The following is a 25,209-nucleotide window of genomic DNA, read 5'->3' on the forward strand; positions in this document are numbered from 1 at the left end:
ACATCATTCTTATTTTAATGTATTTATATCATTCAACCACATAACTTCCTTAACTAATTTTTGGTTGACTTATTGTTGTTCCTTTTTTGCTTTTTGCAGGATCAATATGGATTGCTGTGTTCTTGCAGTGAAATTGGAGCTAGCCCTCGTGGAAATAGATTTCAGGTCCTTACTTCAGTGTAGTTTGTAGCAGTCTTTCTTTACTGATGATCCATGAACTTCACAAAGTTGATTGTGTGTGCTATAATTCTTTTAGACACCCCTTAGTAGGATCTCTGAGATAGCATAGAATCTCATGGAACTATGATCAATGAAATTTTTGGAATGTTTAGGATCATGTTACGTAGGAATCCTTCAATATTTGGCACCTATATGCACTTTTAGGCATGATGGCTGTTTTTGCATGAACATAAACTTGAGGCTTACAATTATAAAATTGTAACAATGTTCTTTTGTAGGTGCTCGATTCATTGGTGAGCCTCTTTTGCCGGTCAAATATTTCTGCAGAGACATTGTGGTGTGGTGGTTGGCTGTTACGTCAGCTTCTTCCTTACAGTGAGGCAGAGTTCAACAGTCATCATCTTAAACTGCTGAAAGTAAGATGCTCATGGCAATGATATTGATAAGAATACGTCCTTTGTGTGTTTATCATGGAACTAAATCTCGGTCGAAACTGACCAAAATCTCCGAGTTTTCTCAATTTCGAGCCTGGCCGAAATGAAACCCAGGGAAGCGCAGTGTTGAAACCTCGAAATGAGACCTGGCATGTCTCAGTTTCGGGCCTTACTGAAACCGGATCCGAATCCGAGATCTCGATCCTTAATTCCAAAAGCCATCCATAGATAGCCAACAATAACTGAATACAACCTAACTTGGCATTGTTCTCATGATAGCAGTGCCTCTTTCTTCATCAATATTTGATGCCCTGTTATTGACACATGCAAATATATTTTGTTTAGCCCTTGAGATATGTCAATAATAAAGGATTCAAACTGATTACATTCTATGAATGGTGCACTTTTATCAGTATTTATAGTACATGTCTTAGGCAACAAGAGAGATATTGGAGGGACCAAAATGGCATTTATTGCAAGTAGAATCTAATTCACTTCTAACATAACCAAAATGTGTCTACTTACATCACAGTATCATTTCAACATTGTAAGTACAAATATTTGGAACAACTCAACTCAAGTCTTATCCCAACTAAATGGGGTCGGCTACATGGACTTTTTCTCCTATCAGCTTTATTCAAAGCCATACTTGTTTTTAGTCCTAAGCTATCTACGTCTTTCCTCACCACTTTTCCTAGAGTTATTTTAGCTTTCCTCACCACTTCTCCTAGAGTCATTTTAGGCCTACCTTTAGCTCTTTTAGCTCCTTCAATCTGAATCAAATAACCCCTCTGTGTTGGATCATTCAAAGTTCTCTACTGCGCATGTCCATGCCACCTCAAACAATTTGCCCACAACTTATCATGTATTGGAGCTTCTGGAAACGGCCTCTCTGTGAAAGCAGGGGTAAGGCTGCATACATTATGACCCTCCCCAGACCCTGCAGTGGCGGGAGCCTCGTGCACTGTGTGTGCCCTTTTTTTTTTTTTATCATGTATTGGAGCTACTCCTAATTAGCTTTAATTTGTTCACTCCTTATTTTATCTTTTCTAGTTTTACCACATATCCATCTCAACATCCTCATTGCTGCAACACTATATTTATATCTTGTTTCTTCACTGCCCCACATTTAGTATTTTAGCTCCATACATCATTGCTTGTCGTATCACTGTCTCATATAATTTTTCTTTTTCTAAATGAATACGTCGATCATACAATACTCTAGATGCACCCCTCCACTTCATCTATCCTATTATTTTTCTCTGTGCAACATCATTCTCTATTTTTTCTTTTTTTTTTTAATGATTTACCTAGGTACCTATATTTTTCACTTAGCGGTATCTCCCCATCATCAAGTTTCACCACCTCATTTTCGGTCATGTTGTTACTCAAGTTATACACCATATATAGATAGACTTTGTTTTTGTTGTACTTATCTTAAAACCTTTTGACTCTAAGGTTGATTTTCATAATTCGAACTTTGTATTTATCACTGCTTTTGTTTCATCTACCAAAACAATATCATCAGCAGAAAGAAAATACCATGGGATCTGATCTTGAATGTCTAGTCAGCTTGTCTATGATTAGCGCAAACAAATATTTGCTTAAAGTTGATCCTTGATCTAATGTAATTGGGAATTTACTATCCAGCCCCTTACAGTCTTACACTAGTCACTACACCATTATACATTTCTTTAACTGTTAACGGTTGACACAGTGACCCGGACCTAGATACACTAGAGTGTCTAGGAGTTGGAATATGTAATCCAGAATACTGTAGGGGTATTCTGGTCCTTTTGGGGGTAGATTTATTCTTATGATATTAGGATTAAGTTGCTGCTCTTATAAAGTCAGCTAGTTAGGGTAATTATGTCTATAACTCTATATCAGTCCCTTTGTAACTTTCCCTATAATAGAGGGGCTTACCTATCAATGAATTCAATACATTCTATTATCTAATTCTCTCTTTCTAACCCACGGTTTGCTAACATGGTATCAGAGCCAAGTCTGATCTGGGTTAGAAAGAAAGAAAGAAAAAACCCTCCTTTTCTTCTTCAATCGACATCTCCCTCCTTTCTCTCTTTCTCGGATTCACCTTCTTCTGGTTTTCTTCTCATCCTTGTAAAGGGGGAAGCACTAATGAGGTAAAAACCTAAACCAATGATTTTGTTGCTGCCCTCCTCCATCCTATCTACTTTTTTTCTATTAAAATTCTACTGGAACCATACCTGCAACCTGAAGGTTTCCAGAAATTTCTTGAAGATCAGATTTCTATCACTAAAGAAGGTTGATCCTCTATTGTTGGAGCCTCCCATGCACCCTTTTCCAGCACCTTTCTACCCTATTCCACTATCCCCTTTCCCCTTTTTTTCTGTCTCCAGCTTTCATTAACCATTCCAGCCCCCATACCCAGTCGATCTCAACTTGTCAGGGTTTTTTTCAAAACCCCGACTCCAATAGATTTTTGGGTTTCTCCTTTCAGATGCAGCTGATTATTGGGGGGTGATTCTCTACTACTATAAGCCCCACTCGACCTAAGTTTGGACCTTTTCTGATGGCTGGATTAGTTTTTACAGCAAAGCTTCCTTAACCTTCTAATTTGGTTACCTACTAAAATCCCTAACAAAACCCTAACTCTAATCGAATTTAGGGTTACAGGTCTTAGCTTTTGCTGATTTTTAGGGCTGATTACTTCCATTACTAGGACCAACCAACCTCAATCTTGCACCTATCCAAGTTTTCTAGAAGACCCCTACCCCCAATCGATCTCTATCTAGACATTAATCGATTTTTTGGGTTAGGGTTACCTGCTACTTCTGGAGTTTTTTGGAGATGTTTCTACCATCAAGAGAGGCAATCTACTTCAAATTTTTTTTTTTGGGTGAATAAGAAATTCATTACCAAAAAGGAAAAAAGAATTATAGGGCCCTCAAAGAGGAGCAACAAAACAAAAAATATGAAAGACCCCTAGCCTTAGCTTGGCGGGCCAGGGGGAACAAGGGAGACAGAAGAGAGACCCCAGGAGACAACAATAAGTCTGTTCCTTGGGGTGTCAGTACAAAAAGGAGGGGCTGACGATAACTTCGCCTTAATATCAAAGGAAATGGAATCCCAAATCTGCTGGTAAGATCTAGAGTTGGAGGTCCATTTCCTAATATTGCGCTCCATCCAAATCTACTTCAATTATTCATGGCTTGAAGAAGAATTTTACCTAAGATAGCTGCTGCCCTATTTTTTCTGCACTTTTGGGTGTTTCTCCTTCTTGAAGATCAAGTCTCAAACACTATAAGAGATTGGTTGTTCATATTGGAGATCCATTCAAGCAGCTGAAGACAGCATCTATTACCTGAACTCATCATTCTTTGACGAGTCATCATCAGTTTTTTGAAGCCCCCTACCCTCCAATCGATCTCAAGTTTCAGATTTTTTACAAAACCCTGACTATAATCGATCTAAGGGTTAGGGCAGTCCTCTCTTGCTGATTTTTTGAGGAGAGTGTTATCACCATCAGAGGAGTACTCGACCCAAGTTTCAGCATCATTCATGGAGTTGTTTAAAAAAACTCAGGTTTCATCCTTATTGTCACCTTCTATATCAATCAACCTATTTATTTTCTAGTTCCTATAAGGCTGGCTGCATCATTTACTATTGGATCTGCTGAGTTATTTATCTTATACTTACTGGTTCTATTGAGTTTTACTACGTACCTTGCTGGTTCTATTGATTGGCTTCTGTAAACATGATTGGTTGACATGTTACTGCTGCGTTTATGAGGACTGCTGCTGCCCTTCTTGAGACTGAATATCCTACTATTGGAGATCGAATTTCTTTCATTGTTGAAGACTCGAATCTACTACCCTGGAGATCAATTTATTTGGGATCACAACAGTGTGTTCCATAGTTATTGGTTGCAACTACGAACCTATTTAGTTGTGTGAAGTTTTTTCTACTGATTCAAATCCAGCTTACTTTGAGAGCTTGATCCTAGCATTGTTCACTAATTCAGATCTGATCCAAGTTTTTTTTTAAGTTTATTACATCAATTCTGGCCAGATATCTTCGTCAGTTCTATTTAGTATGTGAGAGTTTCCAAATTGGAGTTTTGCACACTGGTTCTTCCGTGTTTGAAGATTGATCAAGCCTTGAAGATTGGAGTCTTTCCTTACGTCAAATCAGATCTGTTTACTTATCAGATTTGAATATTGGATCCCCTGCAAGAGTTTCCATCTAAGGAGTTTGTTTGATCGTTTGAAGATGGTTGACAATTTATTTGTTGCATTGTTTTTCTCCGTGATTCATTGCCCCACTGGTTTTTTTTCACTTCACCACTCCCATACCATACCTTTGGCATATACCCATAACCACTTTGGAAGTTTATGAAATTCTTTAAATTGTCATTTCTTCATTTTCCATTACCCTTAGCACCTTTTTGAAAATTTTGGAATATTATACTTTTGCACTATTTCTTCCATCATCTCCGTTATTTGTCCACATGCACTACTACACGTAAGGGGGGGGGGATTGTGTATAATACACCTGCAGCTATTGCAGAAAGCAGAACTTGCAGGAACATTGGTGCAAAATATAGAAGATTAGTCTTCTCCACCATTGCTATTCGGTATCCTTCATTATTGGGTTGAGCTTGCCGTAAGGGGGAGATGAAGAATATTGAAGATGGTTGGTTATTGCCTGCCTATTTAAGGATTTACAGTACCTTTACAGTGCCTATATGAGGATCTACAGTTAGGTTGACCATTTTCGCTGCCTGATTCATTTGTTTCCGCTGCTTGCTGCCCTAGTTGCTTATCTTCAAGATTATCAGTCAGAGATTCATCACTGGACAGCTATAGAAGATTGGTGAAAGCTGCCTTTTTTAGAAGACATTCTAGTCCCGGTTTGCTGATCAAGTCTGCCTAGGTTTTGAAGATCTATTTTTCAAGTTCTTGAAGGTTTATTTAGGAGCTGCATTCATTTGTAAAGCTGGACACTGATGCAACTTTGTTTCTTCCCGTTTTGTTCAAGTTGGGCATTAGTGCCTTGTATGCGCTAACTTGAGGGGGAGTGTTAGCATTATTATGGAGTTATTTTTTCTTATTAGTTCAAGCTGGATCCTCCTTTACTTATATGTATAATCTAGCTTGAGGGGGAGTGTTGGAATATGTAATCCAAAATACCGTGGGGGTATTCTGGTCCTTTTGGGGTAGATTTATTCTTATGATATTAGGATTAAGTTGCTGCTCTTATAGAGTCAGCTAGTTAGGGTAATTATGTCTATTTCAGTCCCTTTATAACTTTCCCTTCTATTATAAATAGAGGGGCTTACCTATCAATGAATCTAACACATTCTATTCTCTAATTCTCTCTCTCTAACCCACGGTTTGCTAACACTAGGTTTATTATGCACATGTTGCACATGTTGATTATGTTAGGATTTGTTTCCAGATTTTTAATGATCTTTGATTATAAATAAAGCGGCGGCCTCTGTCTCATTGATAAGCCTAATCGTTCTCTCTTTTCTCTCAACTTGGTATCAGAGCTCAATCCCCTTAGGGATTTTTTAGAATCCGCCGCCGCTGCCACTACCACGTCGAGGCTTCGGCCTTTTGGTTCAGCATGGTTGATTGAACATGTGCTAATGCATGTCACACCACGCTAACCATTGCTGACCACTAACCACCACCATGCTACCTACTGCTGCCGCCACTACCGCCGCCGTCACCGTCACAGCCAACCCCGTGGCCCCTTTTGCCCTCCTTTAGGGCTTCTTTTTTTCGCCGATCACCTTAGGCCTACCACTGCCGCTGCCTACCGGCCCTGCCTGCTTGCGCCAGGCCTTCCAACCCCTGCCGGTGCCTCTGCCTGGATCTGCCCAGGCCTGCCAACCTATCTGCTGCCTCTTCTAGACCCTCTGTCGATCTCTTTAGGCCTTGCTGGCCCTTCTGCCAACCTGCCCAAGTGCCGCTAGCTGCTGCCTTGCGACTTTTTTTTGAAGTATTTCCCATCCAACTTCTTGTGCTTATTTTTTTTGGCGCTATGATGGAAGAATCTATTAGTTCCCTTGGTACTGGGAGTGGCCCCTTGAATCGCCTTGGCACTCCACACCATTCTCTTCAACCAAGACTCACCAAGTTGAATGGACTTAATTATCTCACGTGGTCACGTGCTTGTCTCCTTACCATTCGTGGTAATCATTTCGCGGGGTACATAACTGATGACATCCCTTTACCTGTAAAGGCTTTTGCCAAGGAAAATTGGTTAGCAAATGATGCCTTGATTATGTCCTTGTTGAATTCTATGGAACCAGCCATCAATCAGGGCTTTGTTCTATTGAATTCTGTGAAAGAAATATGGGGAGCTGTTAAATACACTTATGGACAGGCCAGTAATTATGCTCAGATCTATGAGCTTCGTTGCCAGGTTCGTGACACCACATAGAAAGAATTGTCAATGCCTGCATATTATTCTACCCTCACTACTTTATGGCTGCAACTGGACTTCTATCACCCCTTTGCATGACAAGCCCTACTGATGCAGCCACGTTTGCTAAAGAATGTGAAATGGAACAGGTGTATGATTTCCTTATTGGTCCCAACCCAGAATACAATCCGATTAGGCTTCAAATCTTGAGCAGAAGCTACTTCCCTTCACTTCTTGAGACTTACAATATGATTTAGCATGACGATCGTCATCGTTCTATTATGATGCCTCTTGCTGTTCCCACTCGGTAAGCCCTTGTCACTACTCCACAACCCTCTTTATATGTAGATACTATTGGTACAATTAGCATGTCCGATACTACTCGTGAACCTGTGAAATGCGACTATTATGGTCGTCCTCGTTACACTCGGGAGACCTTTTGGAAACTCCATGGCTGTCCTATAGGAGGTGGGAAAGGAGGAAAATCTGGTTCGACACGTCCCTAGGCTCACTTGATCGACTCTACTAAGGCTTGTACTGGCTCCTCCTCTATGTCTGTCGAACAGCTTGTGACCTATCTCCAGCCATAGTTATCAAGGCGTTGCCAGCTACGCCATGGCGTCCAGACTCCTTGGTTGCCTTGGACGCCTTGGGCGCCATGGCGGGCGCCTTGCTGCCATGGCGGTGTCGCCTTGCTTTTTTTCTCTCTAAAACGCCATGGTCGCCTTCTTGCCTTGATAACTATGTCTCCAGCGTATGATGACTCAACTTGGTCCTACATCTTCTACCACGACACCCCTTACCCCGTCTACCTCTCATTTATCCCAGTCAGGTATGTTTCTTGCTTCATCTGGGACTAGCCCATATTGGCTTCCTTGATTCTCGGGCATTGGATCACATGATCAGCACTTCGGATCTTTTTCATACCTATTTTCCTTGTTCTGGTAAGGACAAGGTCCAAGTTGTTGATGGCAATCTTTCCTTTTATTTCTGGTTAAGGCACTATATTACCTATACTCCTACCATTTATTTATCCTTTGTCCTCCATGTCCCTAGTTTATGTGCTAATTTGCTTTCTATTTCTCGTCTCACTAGTAAACTAAATTGTAGTGTTCACTTTTATTCTACTCACTGTGTTTTTCAGGATTTAACGACAGGGGGCAAGGCTCTCCACCGATCTCTGCTAATACTCTTACCCGAGCAAAGAGCGCTCTTACTCAGCTCTAGTAGTGGCATCGTTGTCTTGGACATCCCTCTTATCATGTTATACGTTATTTATTTCCTTAGTATATTTACATTGTGATTTTGTGAGTTTGCCAAACATACAAGGTCTTATTATTTTCCTAGTGACAATAAAAGTTTGATTCCTTTTTCTGTCATACATTCAGACTTATGGGGCCCTTCTAAGGTTGTTGCTAGGGGTGGGTTTAAATGGTTTATTCCTTTATTGATAATTGTACTCGCTTGACCTGAGTTTATCTTCTTCAAACTAATCCAAGACTTTTTCTTGTTTTCAATCATTTCACAATATGATTCGCAATGTGTTTAATGCCAAAGTCCAAGTCTTATGCAGTGATAATGGCACTGAATACGTTGATGGATCATTCCTTTACAATACCTTGATTTTCATGGCATTATTTCTCAAACTTCTTGTGTTTGGACCCCAGAACAAAATGGCATCCCAGAGCGAAAAAATCTCACCTTCTTGATGTTACTAGGGTTCTAATGTTTAAAAATCATGTCCCTAAGTTTTATTGGGGAGATGCGGTTCTTACTGCTGCCTTTCTTATAAATCGGGTTTCCTTCTAGTGTCCTCCACTTCAAAACTCCAGTTAGCCAGCTTCCAGATCTGACCCCTTGCCTCTCACCTTCCCCCCAAGGTATTCGATTGTGTTTGTTTTGTGCACAACTCTTCCCCTTCTCATTCCAAGCTGGATCCTCGGGCAATTCGTTGCATCTTCTTAGGGTACTCCGCCTCCCAAAAGGGGTACCAGTGCTATCATCCTCCCACTTGGAAGCTGACTGAACCCTATTATCAGTCATCTCTTCATGGGGAGCATCAACTGGAGGAAGAGATTCTGATACCCAGTAAGCCATTAGGTTGATATTGGCCACTGAATTGACATGTGGCAGATTAAGAGGATACCATGTCTATACAATTGTCAGATCGACCAAATCTGCCACCTCTTAGGCAGAAATGGATGCCATTTTCTGTGTCCGCTGGACAGGACAAGAAAGAAAAATAGACCCTAATTATTACATCTTATTACTGAACATATTAAAAATGAGCTCCATGTTTTGGCTTAAATGCTATGCTTTTTAGTTTTAAAACACATTTGCTTCTGATTCTCTGGTTATATAATGTTTTGGCCCTCATCACTGCAAAGTTAATGGTCATGTGGTATAGACAAAATTTTATGTACAAGCAAACATGTGGATGATTCTTATTGTATAATTAAATATGAATAACATATTGGTCAAAAAGTAGTTTTCATCCATATCGATTCTCAAAACATATTCTTGTTGATGTGATATATATGGTGGAATGGAATGACAAGGATGTTTCCTACTGGACAGGACACGTACAAGAATTGCATCAGTGGTCTTCTCCAGGAGGTTAGGGGGACATGGCCTGATTTACTTATAACAGTCCTTATTGATGAGTGGAAGAAGTGCAAAAAAGGTACGTAACTAAATTTCGATGGTTATGGTGGATTCAAACACATTTTTCGGTGTGCTTTGTTTGCGTGCTTATTGGTTTGCCTATCTTCTAATTGTAGCAATAGAGGCCTCATCCCCACAGAAAGAGCCCAGGCACATCCTCTTGCCATCACAAAGGAGTGATATAGAAGGTTCTATCAGCAATTTTATATTTGTAAAATTTTCTTTGAATTAAATATTTCTGGAAAATTAATAAGGTTATGTCTAATAAGAGAGGTTTATGTTCAGGTGAATCATCTTTTACTGCAGGAGAAAGAATGTGCGAAATGGTGAAGGTGACTTTCAGACTCACTTCAGTTAATTCTTGGTTGAAATGTGTGAAACTACTTCCTTGATGTAGTAACAGTATCCTACAAAGCCCAGCGAGTTTTGTCGTTAGCACAACGAGCCCACTAGGAGTGTGGCTGTTGCTCTTTTATTGCTACGTTTAGTAGATCCCTAACCCATATGCTCCATGAACTCCCTTGAATTGATTGATCAATGAAACCTTGAGAAATTGGCCCAGCGAGAGAAGTGCATAAGCACTGAGCAAGCCAAAGACTGGACTGCAGTCACTCTTTCCTCTTTGCCTTGTTTAGCCACTTTGTCCTTTAATTTCCATTAGCAAATCTGCACTTGCTTACAAATATCCTACTCATAAGACAACAGATAGAGGAGTCTCTCTCCTTAATAAAGTACACCCTATATAGAAACTAGAAAGTACACAAGGAATGAGATTCCCGACCAACAACCAGAACTGATTCTCTAGATAGGCAGAGAACCCTTGTACTCAATGCTCTCCTACTGTATGCAATAGATAGTTTAGTTTGGAGTCAAGGGAGGACCAGCTGCCTCGCTCCATCTCCCAAGGAGGTGAGACTGAGAATTATAGCTTATACAAAGGTGAAGGTAGTGGATGGTCTCACTTAAATTAAGTACTTGCGGGCATCGTGAAGGCCTCCCAATTCCATATATAAAGTGAACAATGGGGAAGCTGGGTTTGCCACTCCTATTTGATATACTCTTGTGAATGAATCTCAGTGGAGGATTTATGAATGTAATATATCATTCTGCTTACATACGCATTATGTCTGTACCTCCAATTAGTGGATATTCAACTTTTTGTTTCCGTAGGTCTGTAGCTAACATTTTTTGTTATCTTCTTTCATATTCAGGTCTTCGTGCTTCTTCATCAACTTCAAGTCTTCTCCCTTGGAAGGACTTTACCTGATCAGCCCCCTATTCTTTCTCCAACTGATCTCCCAATAAACTCTCGAGCTAAAACTGCTGGACTAGATGTCTTGGGTCCAAAACCTGGCACTGAAATAAAACTGGGTCAGTTTTTGTTTTAATTGCTTATTCAAATTACTATAAAATGAATTAATAACAAAATAATTTATTCCTTGAAAGATGTCTTATTTTTGCGATGGGCCTTTTATTAAGGTCTTTCACTTATAAATCATGGTGCTGGATGCCATATGCAGTAGATGCAGTGCCATGTAGAATTGCATTTGAGAGGGGAAAAGAACGTCATTTTTGCTTTTTAGCAACATCGAGAGGAACACTTGGGTGGGTTTTACTTGCAGAAGAATTACCCCTCAAGCAGAATTTTGGAATTATCCGGGTTGCTGCACCCTTGGCTGGCTCTATGGTATGTATGTCTTTCATTCTGAGTTTCTATCTTCAGTGTGTTTCTCCCTGGTGCTTGTTCAACCACATTTTCCCCTGTTCCATTTTAATAGCCACAGGGAGCACAGACAGAAACTTAGTAAAACTGCCATTTTCATCTTCCTTTCTGGGAATTGTAGGTGATTATGTTTATAGATCCTTTTCAATTTATGGTATATAGTGCAGAAGATGGTAAACTCCAAAGCATCTGACCTTTCCCACTAGAAGGATATACTGTCAAGCATTTATAAGTGCTATAGGGCCAGAAGATGCTAGCAGCGAGTTCTGTAGACAAGATCATCTTTGTGAATCCAACAGAAAGTATTCATGAATGCATTTCTTCCAATGCTTAAAAAACTGAACTCAACTCATCCTTATGCCTTTAGTGATAGAGGAAGAACAACTCTTGCAAGAATCCTCTAAACTCTGACATCCTTCTAAATGATCAATACACAAAATGACAGCATGAGTATGGAGAAATGACATGGTATAAGTTGAAAGCTCTTAATGTAAAATGGAGAAGGGTAAAAAGGGGTTTTCCATGTTAGTGGAACCTGATGAATACTGATATGGTCTTAGATACAGCAGATTAAAATTTTGTGGAACTGTAACAAAATAAAAAAGAGAAAACTGCTAGAGAAAGCAAGAAGAAGAGAGAGAAGGGAATCGATGTAAGAAGGAGGAATGGAGGATAAGATTATTGAATGAGAGAAAGAGTCTGTGAACTCTCCCACCGGTAGCCACTTTATTTATAATCACTTAAGTACTACTGAGATTAAAAATGTACCCTTGGTCTATGTATAGCTTCATATAAACCTAAAACAGTAATGTATAAAGACTAAAATACCCCTATGGTAGGCAATAACTATAAACAACAACTAAAACTAACAAACACTAACATCCAGAAACTTAACACAATACTCTTAACAACAAGATTGTAACCTTACTCTTTGCCCTTTTAGTATAACACACTTCTTTTTTCTGAGGGTAAATAAATTCATTTCACACAGACAATAACAACTATTGAAAATGACAAAAAAAATAAGTCACTTTCAACTTATTTTGAAAATAGCTTGTTGTTGTTTGTTGTGTGTGTGTATATATATATATATATATGGGTAAAAAGTCGCAGTACGTACGAGAGAATAATTTTTGCAGAGCATTCTTCATAGATAGCCGTGGATATAACCATATATAATCTGAATCGTTGAAACACTTTTCTCATTCTAACTGAGACCGATTTTGACGGTGACAGCCCAGTTTTGACAGTGATAACAGGTCATCTCCGTGAAACCACATCCCAACTCCGATACCCATCCGGCCATCCCATCTCGATTCTTTTTTTTTTTTTTTCTTTCTTTATGGTAAACATCCATACCAACTCATCCCTTGGGTTTCTGACGGGTTTAGGGATTTGTTGATCACAATATGCGGATTCAAATTATGAATCCTTTAATAACTTCTGTTTCTTGTCATCTTCTGAAACTTAATTCAGAAGTGGAAGTTGTTTAAGAAGATTTATAGTGGAGAATTCCATTGACTGTAGACCAAAGGAAACATAGCCTGAAACTGTGACTCAAGAATAGCTCTCTAGAAAGGAACATTCAGTCGATTCTAAAGTTCATTTCCAGAGTAAGGAAGATGCATGTCGGTACAGAAGCTGAGTTCCTGGATGAAAAAGATTTATTTTCTTTAGATTCAGACCTAGAATCAATCGGTTCATGTGATGATTTTCTCATTAGAATTTTTTGCTCCATCCAGTGGATGGGTTTTTATCAGTTAGAAATTTTGAGAAACCGTCTCAAACTGAAATTGTACTGGACTTCGATGAAGATAACGTAGAAATGATTGTTGATATCCAAAGAACCTAAGAGACCCTTTTGCAGATTTCAAAATATGGTGAGCACCAAAACCATAGACATCAGCGACTAGTCTTTTTCGTTTATTAACCCAATTAGATTTAGGGATGAGACAGAAATTTTCTAAATAGAGGAAAGGGAAACAGGAACATTGAGGTTGATCTTTGAGGGCAATTAAGCAAACACGTCCTCAGTTCACAATTCCAGGTGAGGTGCTCAACCATGACGACCTCAATTACCCCTTGATACTAGTTAACCTCCTCAATCATTACCTCTAAATCTTCCACTTGACGGCCCTAATCCCACTTCTACCAGTGCCAACACTGGTCAGGCCAACAAGGACCGTAAAAATGTCATCCAAGCAATTTGTATTCGAACTCAGTAAACCTGATCTCGGTGAAAATGCCTTCTTCCTCGCTCGAAAATAAGCATTAACGGGTAAAAATGAACTTAGCTTTTGGTTCATCCTCTGTATTTCTTTTCTCCATCGGTCTTCTGAAGCACATTGTTGATGGAGATGACCTAAAATCGATTGTCACCGTAACAGCAAGTAACCAGTAATCTAGGTTCATCATTCAGCGGTTGAGATTAATTTCACTGTAAATGTGCGGTTAGTATTAAAGAACGGAAGAATAAGTTCACAGGACGGACGTTCCGCTACCACTCACCCTATATATATATATATAAAATGGAAACAAATTAGAATTCTCAATTCTCTATGACGTCTAGGCGATGAAATATTTTCTAGAAAAAGCAAATCATAATGATTTTTACCTCCATTCCCAACCATATTTATCATTCTTATCAACATCCACACCCCCGAGAGAGGGGATAGATTGGAAAACACATCTTGCTTTCCCACACCCGCATTGAGGAGAGGGTTGATCATGCATGAAGCACCATACTGATTCCCATGTTGAGCCCTTACCATGCCATGAAGCACTTTGGGGCAGGTTAGACCTCTGTGGGTGTACTTTCTTTTGTACTTTCTCAGGTCTAACCTTCGCCACTTCAAACGGGCCTTCGCTACTAATATCTCATTATTATAAATAAAGGTGGCTGTGTCTCATAGACACAAGTAACAATTCCCAAAATCATCACCAACAATAGCCACGGAGGCCCTCCAAGGCAAAAACTCAAGCAAAATAAATTAGACGAAGGGTTGAAGGGGCTACATAAGGGGAGGGAGGGTTGAAGGGGCGGGCAAGGAATGAATTGAATGGGCACATCCCAAGAAACAGCATGAGTCTATTCCTTTTAGACTTTCTACAAGTAGAAAAGATAGCAAGAGCCTTTTGGTGGACTTCAAAGCTGAAAATATTCCAAAACTGATTATAGGTACAAGAAGAATTCAACAACCTTCTCAAATTCCTCTCCCACCTAATGTGATGGATCACGGCATAGAAAGCAGTTCTACTGATAGGATCACAGACAGTCGACCCCTTGAAATGGGAAAGCATCCAAGCCCATTCCCTAGAGAAGGATCGAATTGGCCTAATAGAAGGCCAACACTTGGCGATAATGTGCCCCCATAGGGATTCAGAGATAGCAACTAAAGAAGAGATGGTTTGTCTTCTTGGGCATTCCAACAGAGGCAACTAATGCAGACCAAGGGGGTGATCTGCTATGGTGGGCTTCATTGGGAGATCAATAGAAGAATTAGAAGGAGGGGAAAGAGGGAACTCACGTTCACACACACTCACGCATAGCTTCACTAATAAAATCTCATTAATCAAATCTGAGTTCTTATAGCATGGTTATATCTATTTAAATAAAAGAAAACCAATAAGAAAGGAAACTTACTCTAACTTGGAAACTCAAATGAATAAGGAAACTAAATCCTAGTAGCTTTCTAAAACTGAAATAAAATCTTACGTAGCTGACCCAAACAATTAAAAGACATAAAATAACTAACTAATTCCAACCCTTGTTGGACCAAAAACCCTTGGACCGGTTTTGTTTGGGTTTGGGTCTCCAGAGCCTATCATGTTTGTCCAACCAGCCAAGTGATATTGCATTAATTCTCCTCCTCTGAAAAAAACCGTCGAGTTTGGAACAGGACCAAAGAGGCCGTCTAAGGAACACGCTAGAGGAGGAACGATCCCACTACTTTCTTGAGTTTAATTTCAGGGAGATCCTTTGTGGGAAGAAGCTTCAAGGTTTTGTTGCAGTGCATGAAGGAGTAAGTATTCGCATACCCGCAATGTTGTGCCTTCTTATCAAACAACCACGGTCGACCAAGAAGAATATGACAGACCTTGAGGAGGAGGACGTCACACTGTACTGTATCCACAAATTCACCAATAGAGTAGGTGAGTAAACACCACTCTGTAACCTTGAGATTAGTGTTGTTCACCCGTGCAACTTTGTAAGCAGTTGGGTGTGGCTCTGTCTGCAATCCTAATATACGAATAGCTTCTTCAACGACGATATTAGTGCAACTACCTCCATCAATCACTAGACTACATAATTGGTCGTTGCACTTCACACGGGTCTAAAAGATACTGCTGCGGCGCCAATCTTCAGCCTCAGTGACTTTGTGAGTAGTCAAAACATAACGAAGAACATAAGAAGGATATCGCTCCTCAACATTGTCATTGGTGTTGACTTTAACTAGTCCAAGTTCTGGTGGTAATTCAACTGTCTCAACACCAAGGTGCTCTTCTAGAACATAAGGGATAAAATGATCCTTATCAATATAAGCCACCAAACGGTTGGGGCACTGAGCAGTGACATGTCCGTATCCTTTGCATGTATAACACTTAATGGCAGCCTTTGGCATTATAGAAGAGTTGTCGAAACCAAACTGAGGCAGAGAATATGGTCGGGGAAGGTGTGAAGATGCCCTGTCAGAATCACGCCGAGGTGGAGAATAAGGTCGATTAGGCCGTGATGCCATAGATGAACCAATAGCCTGTGGTTTGCTAAATGACTTTTCTTGGGGGAAAGACTGCTGCTAATTTTTTTATTGTTACCCCCTAGGAAAAGTGTCTAGAAAATTCCTTCGATTGTATGGTTGTTTCAGATTTTCTTCTACCCAATATGCACCCTGTACAGTATCTTCCATTGTAGGAAGGCGACTGGATGCGAGTGCAACACTGATCTGAGGGTGCAAACCATTACGGAATTGTGCCACTAATACTTCTTCATCCCACTCAAAATCAGATCGAGTGGCATAATAATAGAATCTAGCAACAAACTCCTCAACTGTTAGGTTATCCTGTTTCAATTGTGCAAACCTGAGGTGCATCCGTTGTTTGTAGTCAGTAAGCAGGAACCTTTTGTTCGTGACTTCATGCATTTCAGCCCAAGTAGTAACTAAACTAATGCCACGGGTCCGATTTTGTTGTTGTTGCTTGATTCACCAGACTCGAGTTGTACCTTTAAGCAAGGTTCTAACACTCGGGTCTCGGTGGCATCTCGGCCAAGCTAGAAACCGAGTCGGGTCGAGATCTTGCCGAGATCTCGGCGAGTTGCTGCATTTATTTTTTTTTGACTTGGACCCCCAACTCGGTGGGTTTTACACATATTTTGGGTCTGAAACTTGGTATCCAGCCTATTTCAGGCCATTTAAACACAATGGCATGCCCAGATTTGCCAAAAAACAAGTCCAAATATAAGTTTTACTTTGGAATCCTACAAATAGGTGATGATTCTTAGACTGTTGGAGTTGAATCTTCATTTTAGCACTTGAATCTCACTTCAAACAATGCAATCCACCCAAGATTTGAAAGAAAGAGGAAGAAATTTGAGGGAGAGAGTTGTTTGAGTGTTTTCCCCTTTGTTTAGAGAGCTATGGACAGAACTATTGACATTTTCGAGTTCTGTCCATTGCCCTCTTTTAATAAAAATGGGCACATGGGTCAAATGGGCAATTAAAATGGGTAAAAACCATGTTCTAACCCGATAGATCTCGAGATCTCGGCGAGATATTGAACTTTTAAAACTAAAAAAAAAACTGGAAAAAATGTGTACCGAGACAATACCGAGATCTCACCGAGAAAGTGTAATTTTAGAATGCGTATGGCATCTCGTCTCGGGATCTCACGAAACCGAGAAACTCGGCGAGATCTCGCGAGTTCTCGAACCATGCCTTTAAGTTTAGCCTCTGCAAATAAAACTTTCCTGGCCTCAGTCAAATCATACCATCTAAAAAAGGTCTCCAAACTGTGAATCCAGTCAATGTACTGTTCTGGATCATCATCCCAATAAAAATCAAGGACATCCAACTTTGCTGCTCTTTCAGCTCCATAATCATTAGAATGAGCAACTCCACAAAGTCGGGGTGGTGGCGGTGGTGGTGGTAGTGTACACCACGAAATGGGTCCTGTGCGACAGAGTTGGAAGAATCCCCAACTAGCATAGGGCTCTTTTCTTTATCTGAAGCTTTCAGTTGATCAATAGAAGCTTGCATAGATTCCATCATTGTCTTAATGGAATTGACAGCGGCAGTGAGAGTATCTGCATCGGTTTCAGCCTTACAAGAATTGAACTGTTGGTTACCATGGTTATACACTTGTACTAAAGAAGAAACACTCAAAGACAGGTTGGATGGCAAAATAGTAAATAAATCAAAGGTTATAAGAGTAATGGCAATTCTGTAATTAAGTTGAACTCTATGAGAGGATGGCAACATGGGAGTTCAAATGGAAACACAAGAAGGATTTAACGCATACAGCAGGGAGGGTAATCTTGAAAAATGAAAAGGAGAAATTAGAATATGTATAGAGAGGGGTAATTCTGGAAAAAAAAGGTAAAGTTAAAAGTAAAGTATGGGGGGTAATATGGGAAGAATGGGAATTCAAAAGAACTTATCGTACACTTGGAGAGTTCGTCTGGAGGGTGAGAAAGGCGCTGGAACCAAAGTAGTTCGACTTCTACAAGGAGAGAAAGCCGATCGCTGGTTGCAGAGTTCGAATCGGACTCGGCAAAAGACTGCGACTTCGACGGAAGGGAACGACTCTCGGTGGACAGCTGCAAACCAGGGATGTCTTCTTCTTTTGGTTCAATTATCTGCTTCTCTCTTCTTTTGTTTTTTAAGTTCTCTGATTCTCGCTCTCTCTTCTTTCTGCACTTTTTTTTTCGGTTCTGGCGGAACCAAGAAGGGGATGGTGGGTTGGGATCTGGGGTTTTGGTAAGGGAATCAAAAGAGATGGGAGGGGTTGGTCGGTGGGAATCGCAGGGGTGGGATGGGTTGCTGGAATCGACTGAAAGAGTGGGTCTGATTCTCTTTTTTTTTGCCCGCTGTTACAGCGATGAAGAAAGGGAAACGGAAGGGAGTTGGGTTTTGCTATGAGGATGGAGACAAAGGGAAGATGTGGTTGCCTGGAATCAAAGGGGGTAGTTGGGTTTTTTTGTTTCTTTTTCACTGCTGCTGCGGGTATAGCAGAACAGTAACAGAAGAGAGGGTATAGAGAAGAAGAAGAAGAATGGGTTGAGAGAGAATGATTGGGAAGGAGATGGGATCCTTTGGTCTGATACCAAATAATGCAGACCAAGGGGGTGATCTGCTATGGTGGGCTTCACAGGGAGAACAATAGAACTAGAAGGAGGGGAAAGAGGGAATTCACGTTCACACACACTCACGCAGAGCTTCACTAATAAAATCTCATTAATCAAATTGAATTCTCATAGCATGGTTACATCTATTTAAATAAAAGAAAACCAATAAGAAAGGAAACTAACTTTAACTTGGAAACTCAAATGAATAAGGAAACTAAATCCTAGTAGCTTTCTAAAACTGAAATAAAATCTTACGTAGCTGACCCAAACAATTAAAATACATAAAATAAATAACTAATTCCAACTCTTGTTGGACCAAAAACCCTTGGACCGGTTCTGTTTGGGTTTGGGTCTACAGGTCCTATCATGCTGGTCCAACCAGCCATAGTTATCAAGGCGGGAAAGCATCCATGGCGTTTTAGAGGGTTAAAATTCAAGACGACCCTCTCTGGGCCCCACCCTTCCCTCTCGCCCAACTCTTCACCTATTCCTGCCAGGTTGGGTAACTGTTTACCTGACCTAGATCCTGTTGCAAACTCTCTCTCTCCTCCTTCGTCCCAACCCGAGCACATTCTTAGCTCTAACTCCTGCATCTCCCCTGCTCCTTTGATCCCAGCTAATCCTTTACCCCCTGCTCCTTCGATCTCTGCAAAAACAAAACCCCCTGCATCCTCTTATAATCGAAGGCATCGCAGCTCCTCTGCTTCTCGCAGCGCTAGTGTTTTATCCCGTTTCTCTGGGACTGAGTTGCAATCCTCAAATTCTCCTCAATGAATCTTGGCATTTTGTGGAATACTCGGGGTCTCAATTCCCCTTCTAAACACGCTGCTGTTCGCTCCCACATTAGACATCTCCATGCTACTTTTTGCTGCTTACTTGAGACTCATGTCAAAGAACCAAATGCTGCTCGAATCTCAAATTCCATAGTCCCTGGTTGGTCCTTCCTTTCCAACTACCACCATCCTGATGGCCGTATTTGGATCATCTGGGATCCCTCTAAAATCAAAATTTCTCTGATCTCCTCTTCAGCCCAATTCCTCCATCTAAGCTTCTCTGATAGCTTAAACCAATTCTCCTTTTTCTTCACTGTTACCTGTGCCTTCAACTGCCCTGTGCTGAGACAAGATCTTTGGACAGACCTCCATAACCTTGCAGGTTCCATAGATTCTCTCCCTTGGGGTATTGGTGGTGACTTTAATGTCATCAGATATGGCTATGAAAAACAGGGGGGTGACCACCTGGATCTTGAATCAATGGCTGCTTTCAATGATTGTATCGAGGACTTGAGCTTGGATGATCTCAGATGGACAGGTCCCCCCTTCTCCTGGAGCAATAAAAGGGCTGGTCCTGCAAGAATAGCCTACAAATTGGATCGGATTTTAGTAAATGAATCTTGGCTGACTTCCTTTCCTTCCTCCTCTGCAAATTTTGACCCCCCTGGTATATCTGATCACAGCCCCATAGCTTTACCCATCCAGCCTTATAACTCCTTTGGCCCAAAACCTTTTAAATACTTTGATATGTGGTCCAAACACCCCTCTTTCCTGTCCACAGTCAAGGATGCTTGGGACAAGCCTGTGCAAGCTTTCTCCTCCCCTCTTTTAGCCTTGGCTAGGAAGCTCATGAATGTAAAAAATACTCTCAAATCCTGGAACCTCAGCACCTTTGGAAATGTCTCCCAAAATGTCAAGGACTGCCAGGATAAGCTTGCAAATATTCAGAATCAAATTCAGATGGACAACTTCAATGATCAATTGGCTACCGATGAGAAAGCTACTGCCCTTGAATTATCTTTGCTCCTCAATCATGAAGAAAGCTTCCTGAAGCAAAAATCCAGGATTAAGTGGCTTGAACTTGGGGATTCCAATTCAGCTTATTTTCATCGTTCTCTGAAATCAAGAACCAATCATAACTCCATAATTCAGCTAGCTGCTCCTGATGGATCTCCAGAGATCATAACTCCATAATTCAGCTAGCTGCTCCTGATGGATCTCCAGTTACCACTGTGAATGGTATCAAAGATATGGCTGTGAATTACTTCAAGAATCTCTTCTCGGGTCCTTTGGATGAGACGGAACATGTCCCTGATAATGTGCTCAACAAGTTCATCCCAAATGAACTCATTGAGTCTTTTAATGCCATCCAAATGAGGAGGAAATTATTGCTGCAATTCATTCCACCAAGCTGAATTGAGCTCCCGGGCCAGATGGATTCAGCATGGGGTTTTTCTTAGCTGCTTGGGATATCATCAAGGATGATCTTATCAAAGCAATCACTAGTTTTTTCCTCAACCCTAGCCAGATCAACGAGATGAATCACACTTTTCTTTGCCTCATTCCTAAGAAGGAAGGAGCCTCAGTGATGACCGATTTCAGGCACATAGCCCTCTGCAACCTGATCTACAAATTTATAGCTAAGATCCTTACTTCCAGGCTCAAGAAAGTGGTGGATCTGCTAGTCAATGAGAACCAGTCAGCCTTCATCCCCGGTAGAAGTATTTGTGATAACATCCTTCTTTGCAATGAGATTGTCAGAGGATTTGACAGGAAAAACCATTCCCCGGCTGCTCTTATGAAGATTGATATTCACAAAGCCTTTGACTCTCTGAGATGGGATTTTATAGCAAATGTCATGAACAAAATGAGATTTCCAGCAGTCTTCATTCATTGAATCCAGTGCTGCATCTCCACTCCAAAGTTCTCAATTCTTATTAATGGCAGCCCAGCAGGCTATTTTGGCTCCATTGTAGGGATTCGACAAGGCTGTCCTCTTTCTCCCTACCTCTTCACCTTAGCCCTAGAATTCCTATCCAGGGAAATTCAGCTTTGCATTGACCAGAATCTCATCTCTCCCATTCCCAAATGCAAAACCCTCAAACTCTCACATTTGGCTTTTGCTGATGATCTCATGATCTTCTCCAAGGCCTCCATCACCTCTTTTGAGTCCATCATGAACTGTTTGCAGCACTTTAAAGCTTTATCAGGGCTCCGCATCAACCTCCATAAGTCCCTTCTCTTCGTAGCTGGTGTCCCTGATGATTTCAAGGTTGCTTTGAAGGATATTTGTGGCTTCAGTATTGGTCATCTCCCAGTGAAGTACTTGGGCCTGCCTATGATTCCAGCAAGACTTTCGCCCCATCACTGCACTCCTATGCTGGATCTTATCAGGAAGCGTCTACAACTCTGGAAGGGCAAGCTCTCTCCTATGCGAGCCGATTGGTTCTTATCAAGTCGTTCTCCAAGCCTCCTACATCTACTCGGTCGGGTATCTATGGCTTGCCTCGGTCCACCATTCAGTCTTTCGAGACCCTCATGGCTTCTTTCCTTTGGAAAGGCATCGATGCCACTAGATTCCTCCGCCTATCAGTGGAACTTGATTTGTCATCCTTTAGAGGAAGGAGGTTTGGGAATTAGAAGGATCAAAGATGTGAATTCGGTGGCATTATCAAGCTTCTTTGGAAGATTGTTTCTAGGGCCAAAAGTATTTGGGTGGATTGGATAAACTCAGGTCTTCTCCGTTCAGACTCTATTTGGTCAGTCCAAATACATTCAGATGCTTCTTGGACCTGGCGCAAGATTCTTGAGAATAGAGTTCTGACTCTTGGATCTATATGTTCTCACATTGGTAATGGGAATACCACCTTGCTCTGGCTGGACCACTGGCATCCTATGGGCATTCTGCTTCACCAGGTTACCCCTAGAATGATTTATGACTCGGGGCTTCCTAGAAATGCTTTGGTGGTTGATATTCTAAATGAAGATGGATGGGACCCCCCTGACTCCACTTCCCCTACTCTTACTTCTATTTGGACTCTCCTTCCTACAATCTCCAAAAGACCTTTCAACAGGGAAGACTGTGTCTCTTGGATGCCTTGCACTTCGGGAAAGTTCAGCACTAAATCAGCTTGGGACCTTGTCAGATCTAGCCTTCCGCTTGTCCCTTGGAGGAAACTTGTCTGGTACAAGCACCACATTCCAAGACACAGCTTCACGGTCTGGAGAGTCTTATCCAACTGCCTCCCAACGCAAGCTTTCCTCAGACACCGGCACATTATGGTCTCTCCCAACTATGGCCTTTGTTGGAATGGGACTGAAGATACAAATCACCTCTTCTTTGGCTGCCCCTTCACTCGCTCTATCTGGAAGGGCATCCTTTCCAAATGCTGGCCGTCAAACAGGAGGATTCTTCCTTTTGATCGTGAGTGGATTTGGGTTGATATGACTTTTGGTGGCTCTACTATCTGTGATATGATTGGGAGATCGGCTTTCTCGGCGGCTATCAACCACATTTGGATGGAGAGAAATCTTAGGAAATGGACTTCCAAATCGAGATCTACCAACCAGATTTGGGATTCCATCTCTTTTGAAATCAAAACTAAAATTAGTTTAGCTGCTCCCTCTACTTGTATTGACACCCCAAGGAGCAGATTCATTGTTGTATCCTGGGGCCTTTCTTCTATCACCCTTACGCCAGCGGGCTCCGCTGTTTGAGCCTTTTCTGCTGGTCCTTGTCTCTTGTTTCTTCCCTCCTTTTTGAGGGCTGCTTTTAGTAATGAATTTTTTATTCACCCAAAAAAAAAATTCAAGACGACACAGCCATGGCGCCAAAGGCGTCCAAGGCGACCAAGGAGCCTGGACACCTTGGCGACGCCTTGATAATTATGCAACCAGCCAAGTGATATTGCATCAGCAACAACTTGATATATTGATTGATCTATGACGGAGGAACTTTGGGTAGGAAGGATGGAATGGATGGCCCACCAAACAATGAAACCATGCCTAGGGATGTTGCCTTTGGCCCAGATCAATTTGTGCCAAATAACAGTGGGCTTAGTGGATCTCACAAGATTCCAGGCAGAAGCAGAACAAAACCTTCCAGAAGGAGAGTACATCCACTGAGGGAGGTCACCACTGCCCCTCGGGGAATATGTTATTAAATCATATTGTAACATTTTCTAATTTAGAAACTTCTACAAAAGAACAAGGTTATCAATTTATAAAAGTCATCACAATGCAAAATTAGAGACGAGCAAAATTACTAGACTTTTTTTTTTGGATGAATAAAAATTTAATTACGAAGAAAAAAGAAGGAATATACAAGCCCAAAGGCAAACAAAGCCAAAGCTAGGAACTAGCTAGGGCGCAAAATGGATAGAGGGAGACCCTAGGATACAAGACTTAAACTGATACAACTTAAACTTGCAAAACAAAATTTAAGTTTTTGAAACTACAAACTTAACCATTCACTGAACTGTGATGTTTAGGTGACCTATTGGTCCCCCACATGTTGAAGTTTTGCTTGAAAGCCTGGTTAGCATCCCTTCTTCTCCGGGAGCATTTTCTTGGTCTCCAAGGAAACATTTTCTCTTCCCATGCTAAAAAGTGGCATAATTGGGTTTCCTTGTTGAATGAGATTATTAATACCTATGTCTAGGGAAGGAAAATAGCTTTGTAGCTGCTTCTTTTTTTCATGTATATTTGTCCATTTTTCTTCTCTTTTCATTAGAGACTACAAGGAACTTTATTTTTTCACAACATACAGATTGTTGCTTTTGGTAGTGGCAGTTTCCTTCTCTACAAATGAATGGGTAATTTAATTACATTATGGTTTACACGTTGAATCCATCAACTTAGACCTTTCTGTGAACTATTTCCATAGTGTACATTTGCAATGCATATTTATTCCTTTTATAAGTGTCTGTTTAAGAACCAGTTCTACATTTGAAGTTGCACACTCCTACTTCACTCATACCATTATCCATCTTTTTGCTTCAGCCCAGAATAGATGATAAGCATTCAAAATGGTTACACTTACGCATCCGTCCATCTACTTTGGCCTTCATGGAACCCTCCAAGTCTGAAGCCCTTGGAAAAGCAAAGACAAAAGCTTTAATTGATGGGAGGTGGATCCTTGCATTCAGGGATGAGGAAGCTTGCAAGTCTGCCTTGTCTATGATACTTGAGGAGATGGATTTGCAAAGTAATGAAGTGGAGAGAAGATTAAAGCCTTTGCTTAACCTGGACAGACCTCTAGATGTCCTATAGATTTTTTTGGAAGCTTCATCAACAATACATACACATACTCCATAGCTTATTTCGAATGCTAGTTTGCTTCATGGGTGGAATGGGGATTGCGTGCTACCTTTTGTATAATAGTAGTTTCCGAAAGGCGGTCTTAGAAAAACAGAGATATAGAGTAGCACTTCAGCCATTGAATCATGGATGATCCAATGCCATTCTTTGTACACTAGCCCTTTTTTCCCCCTGTCCTAATTTTTTTTTTTTTCATTCTTTAACAGTCCCTGGCACAGGGTTTTTCTTTGGATTTTCCTAATGTAATTTCTGTAACATTAATGTATATTTGAGATTATCCGAGTAAAATTGCAATCTTTTTGTGTATTTGTCCAAACAGTGTATCCCTATGATTTTGTGAATTTGTGCACTAAATGT

At 40.9% G+C, this 25,209-nt stretch overlaps 1 protein-coding gene across 2 annotated transcripts in view; it reads left to right on the plus strand.

The window, feature by feature from the left end:
* LOC122661993 (protein TRANSPARENT TESTA 9) overlaps window positions 1-25,156 on the plus strand; it is a 103,523-nt gene extending 78,367 nt beyond the window's left edge. For both annotated transcript variants that reach the window (XM_043857526.1, XM_043857527.1), the window contains exons 14-21: window positions 100-165; window positions 459-596; window positions 9,609-9,714; window positions 9,812-9,883; window positions 9,981-10,027; window positions 10,907-11,066; window positions 11,216-11,382; window positions 24,535-25,156. In XM_043857526.1, the coding sequence (XP_043713461.1) occupies window positions 100-165; window positions 459-596; window positions 9,609-9,714; window positions 9,812-9,883; window positions 9,981-10,027; window positions 10,907-11,066; window positions 11,216-11,382; window positions 24,535-24,804 (1,026 nt within the window). In that variant the 3' untranslated portion in view covers window positions 24,805-25,156. The remainder of the gene's footprint in view (window positions 1-99; window positions 166-458; window positions 597-9,608; window positions 9,715-9,811; window positions 9,884-9,980; window positions 10,028-10,906; window positions 11,067-11,215; window positions 11,383-24,534) is intronic.
* Window positions 25,157-25,209: the final 53 nt, after the last annotated feature.

This window comes from Telopea speciosissima, chromosome 5, assembly GCF_018873765.1.
Source record: "Telopea speciosissima isolate NSW1024214 ecotype Mountain lineage chromosome 5, Tspe_v1, whole genome shotgun sequence".
In the NCBI taxonomy this organism is placed as follows: Eukaryota; Viridiplantae; Streptophyta; class Magnoliopsida; order Proteales; family Proteaceae; genus Telopea; species Telopea speciosissima.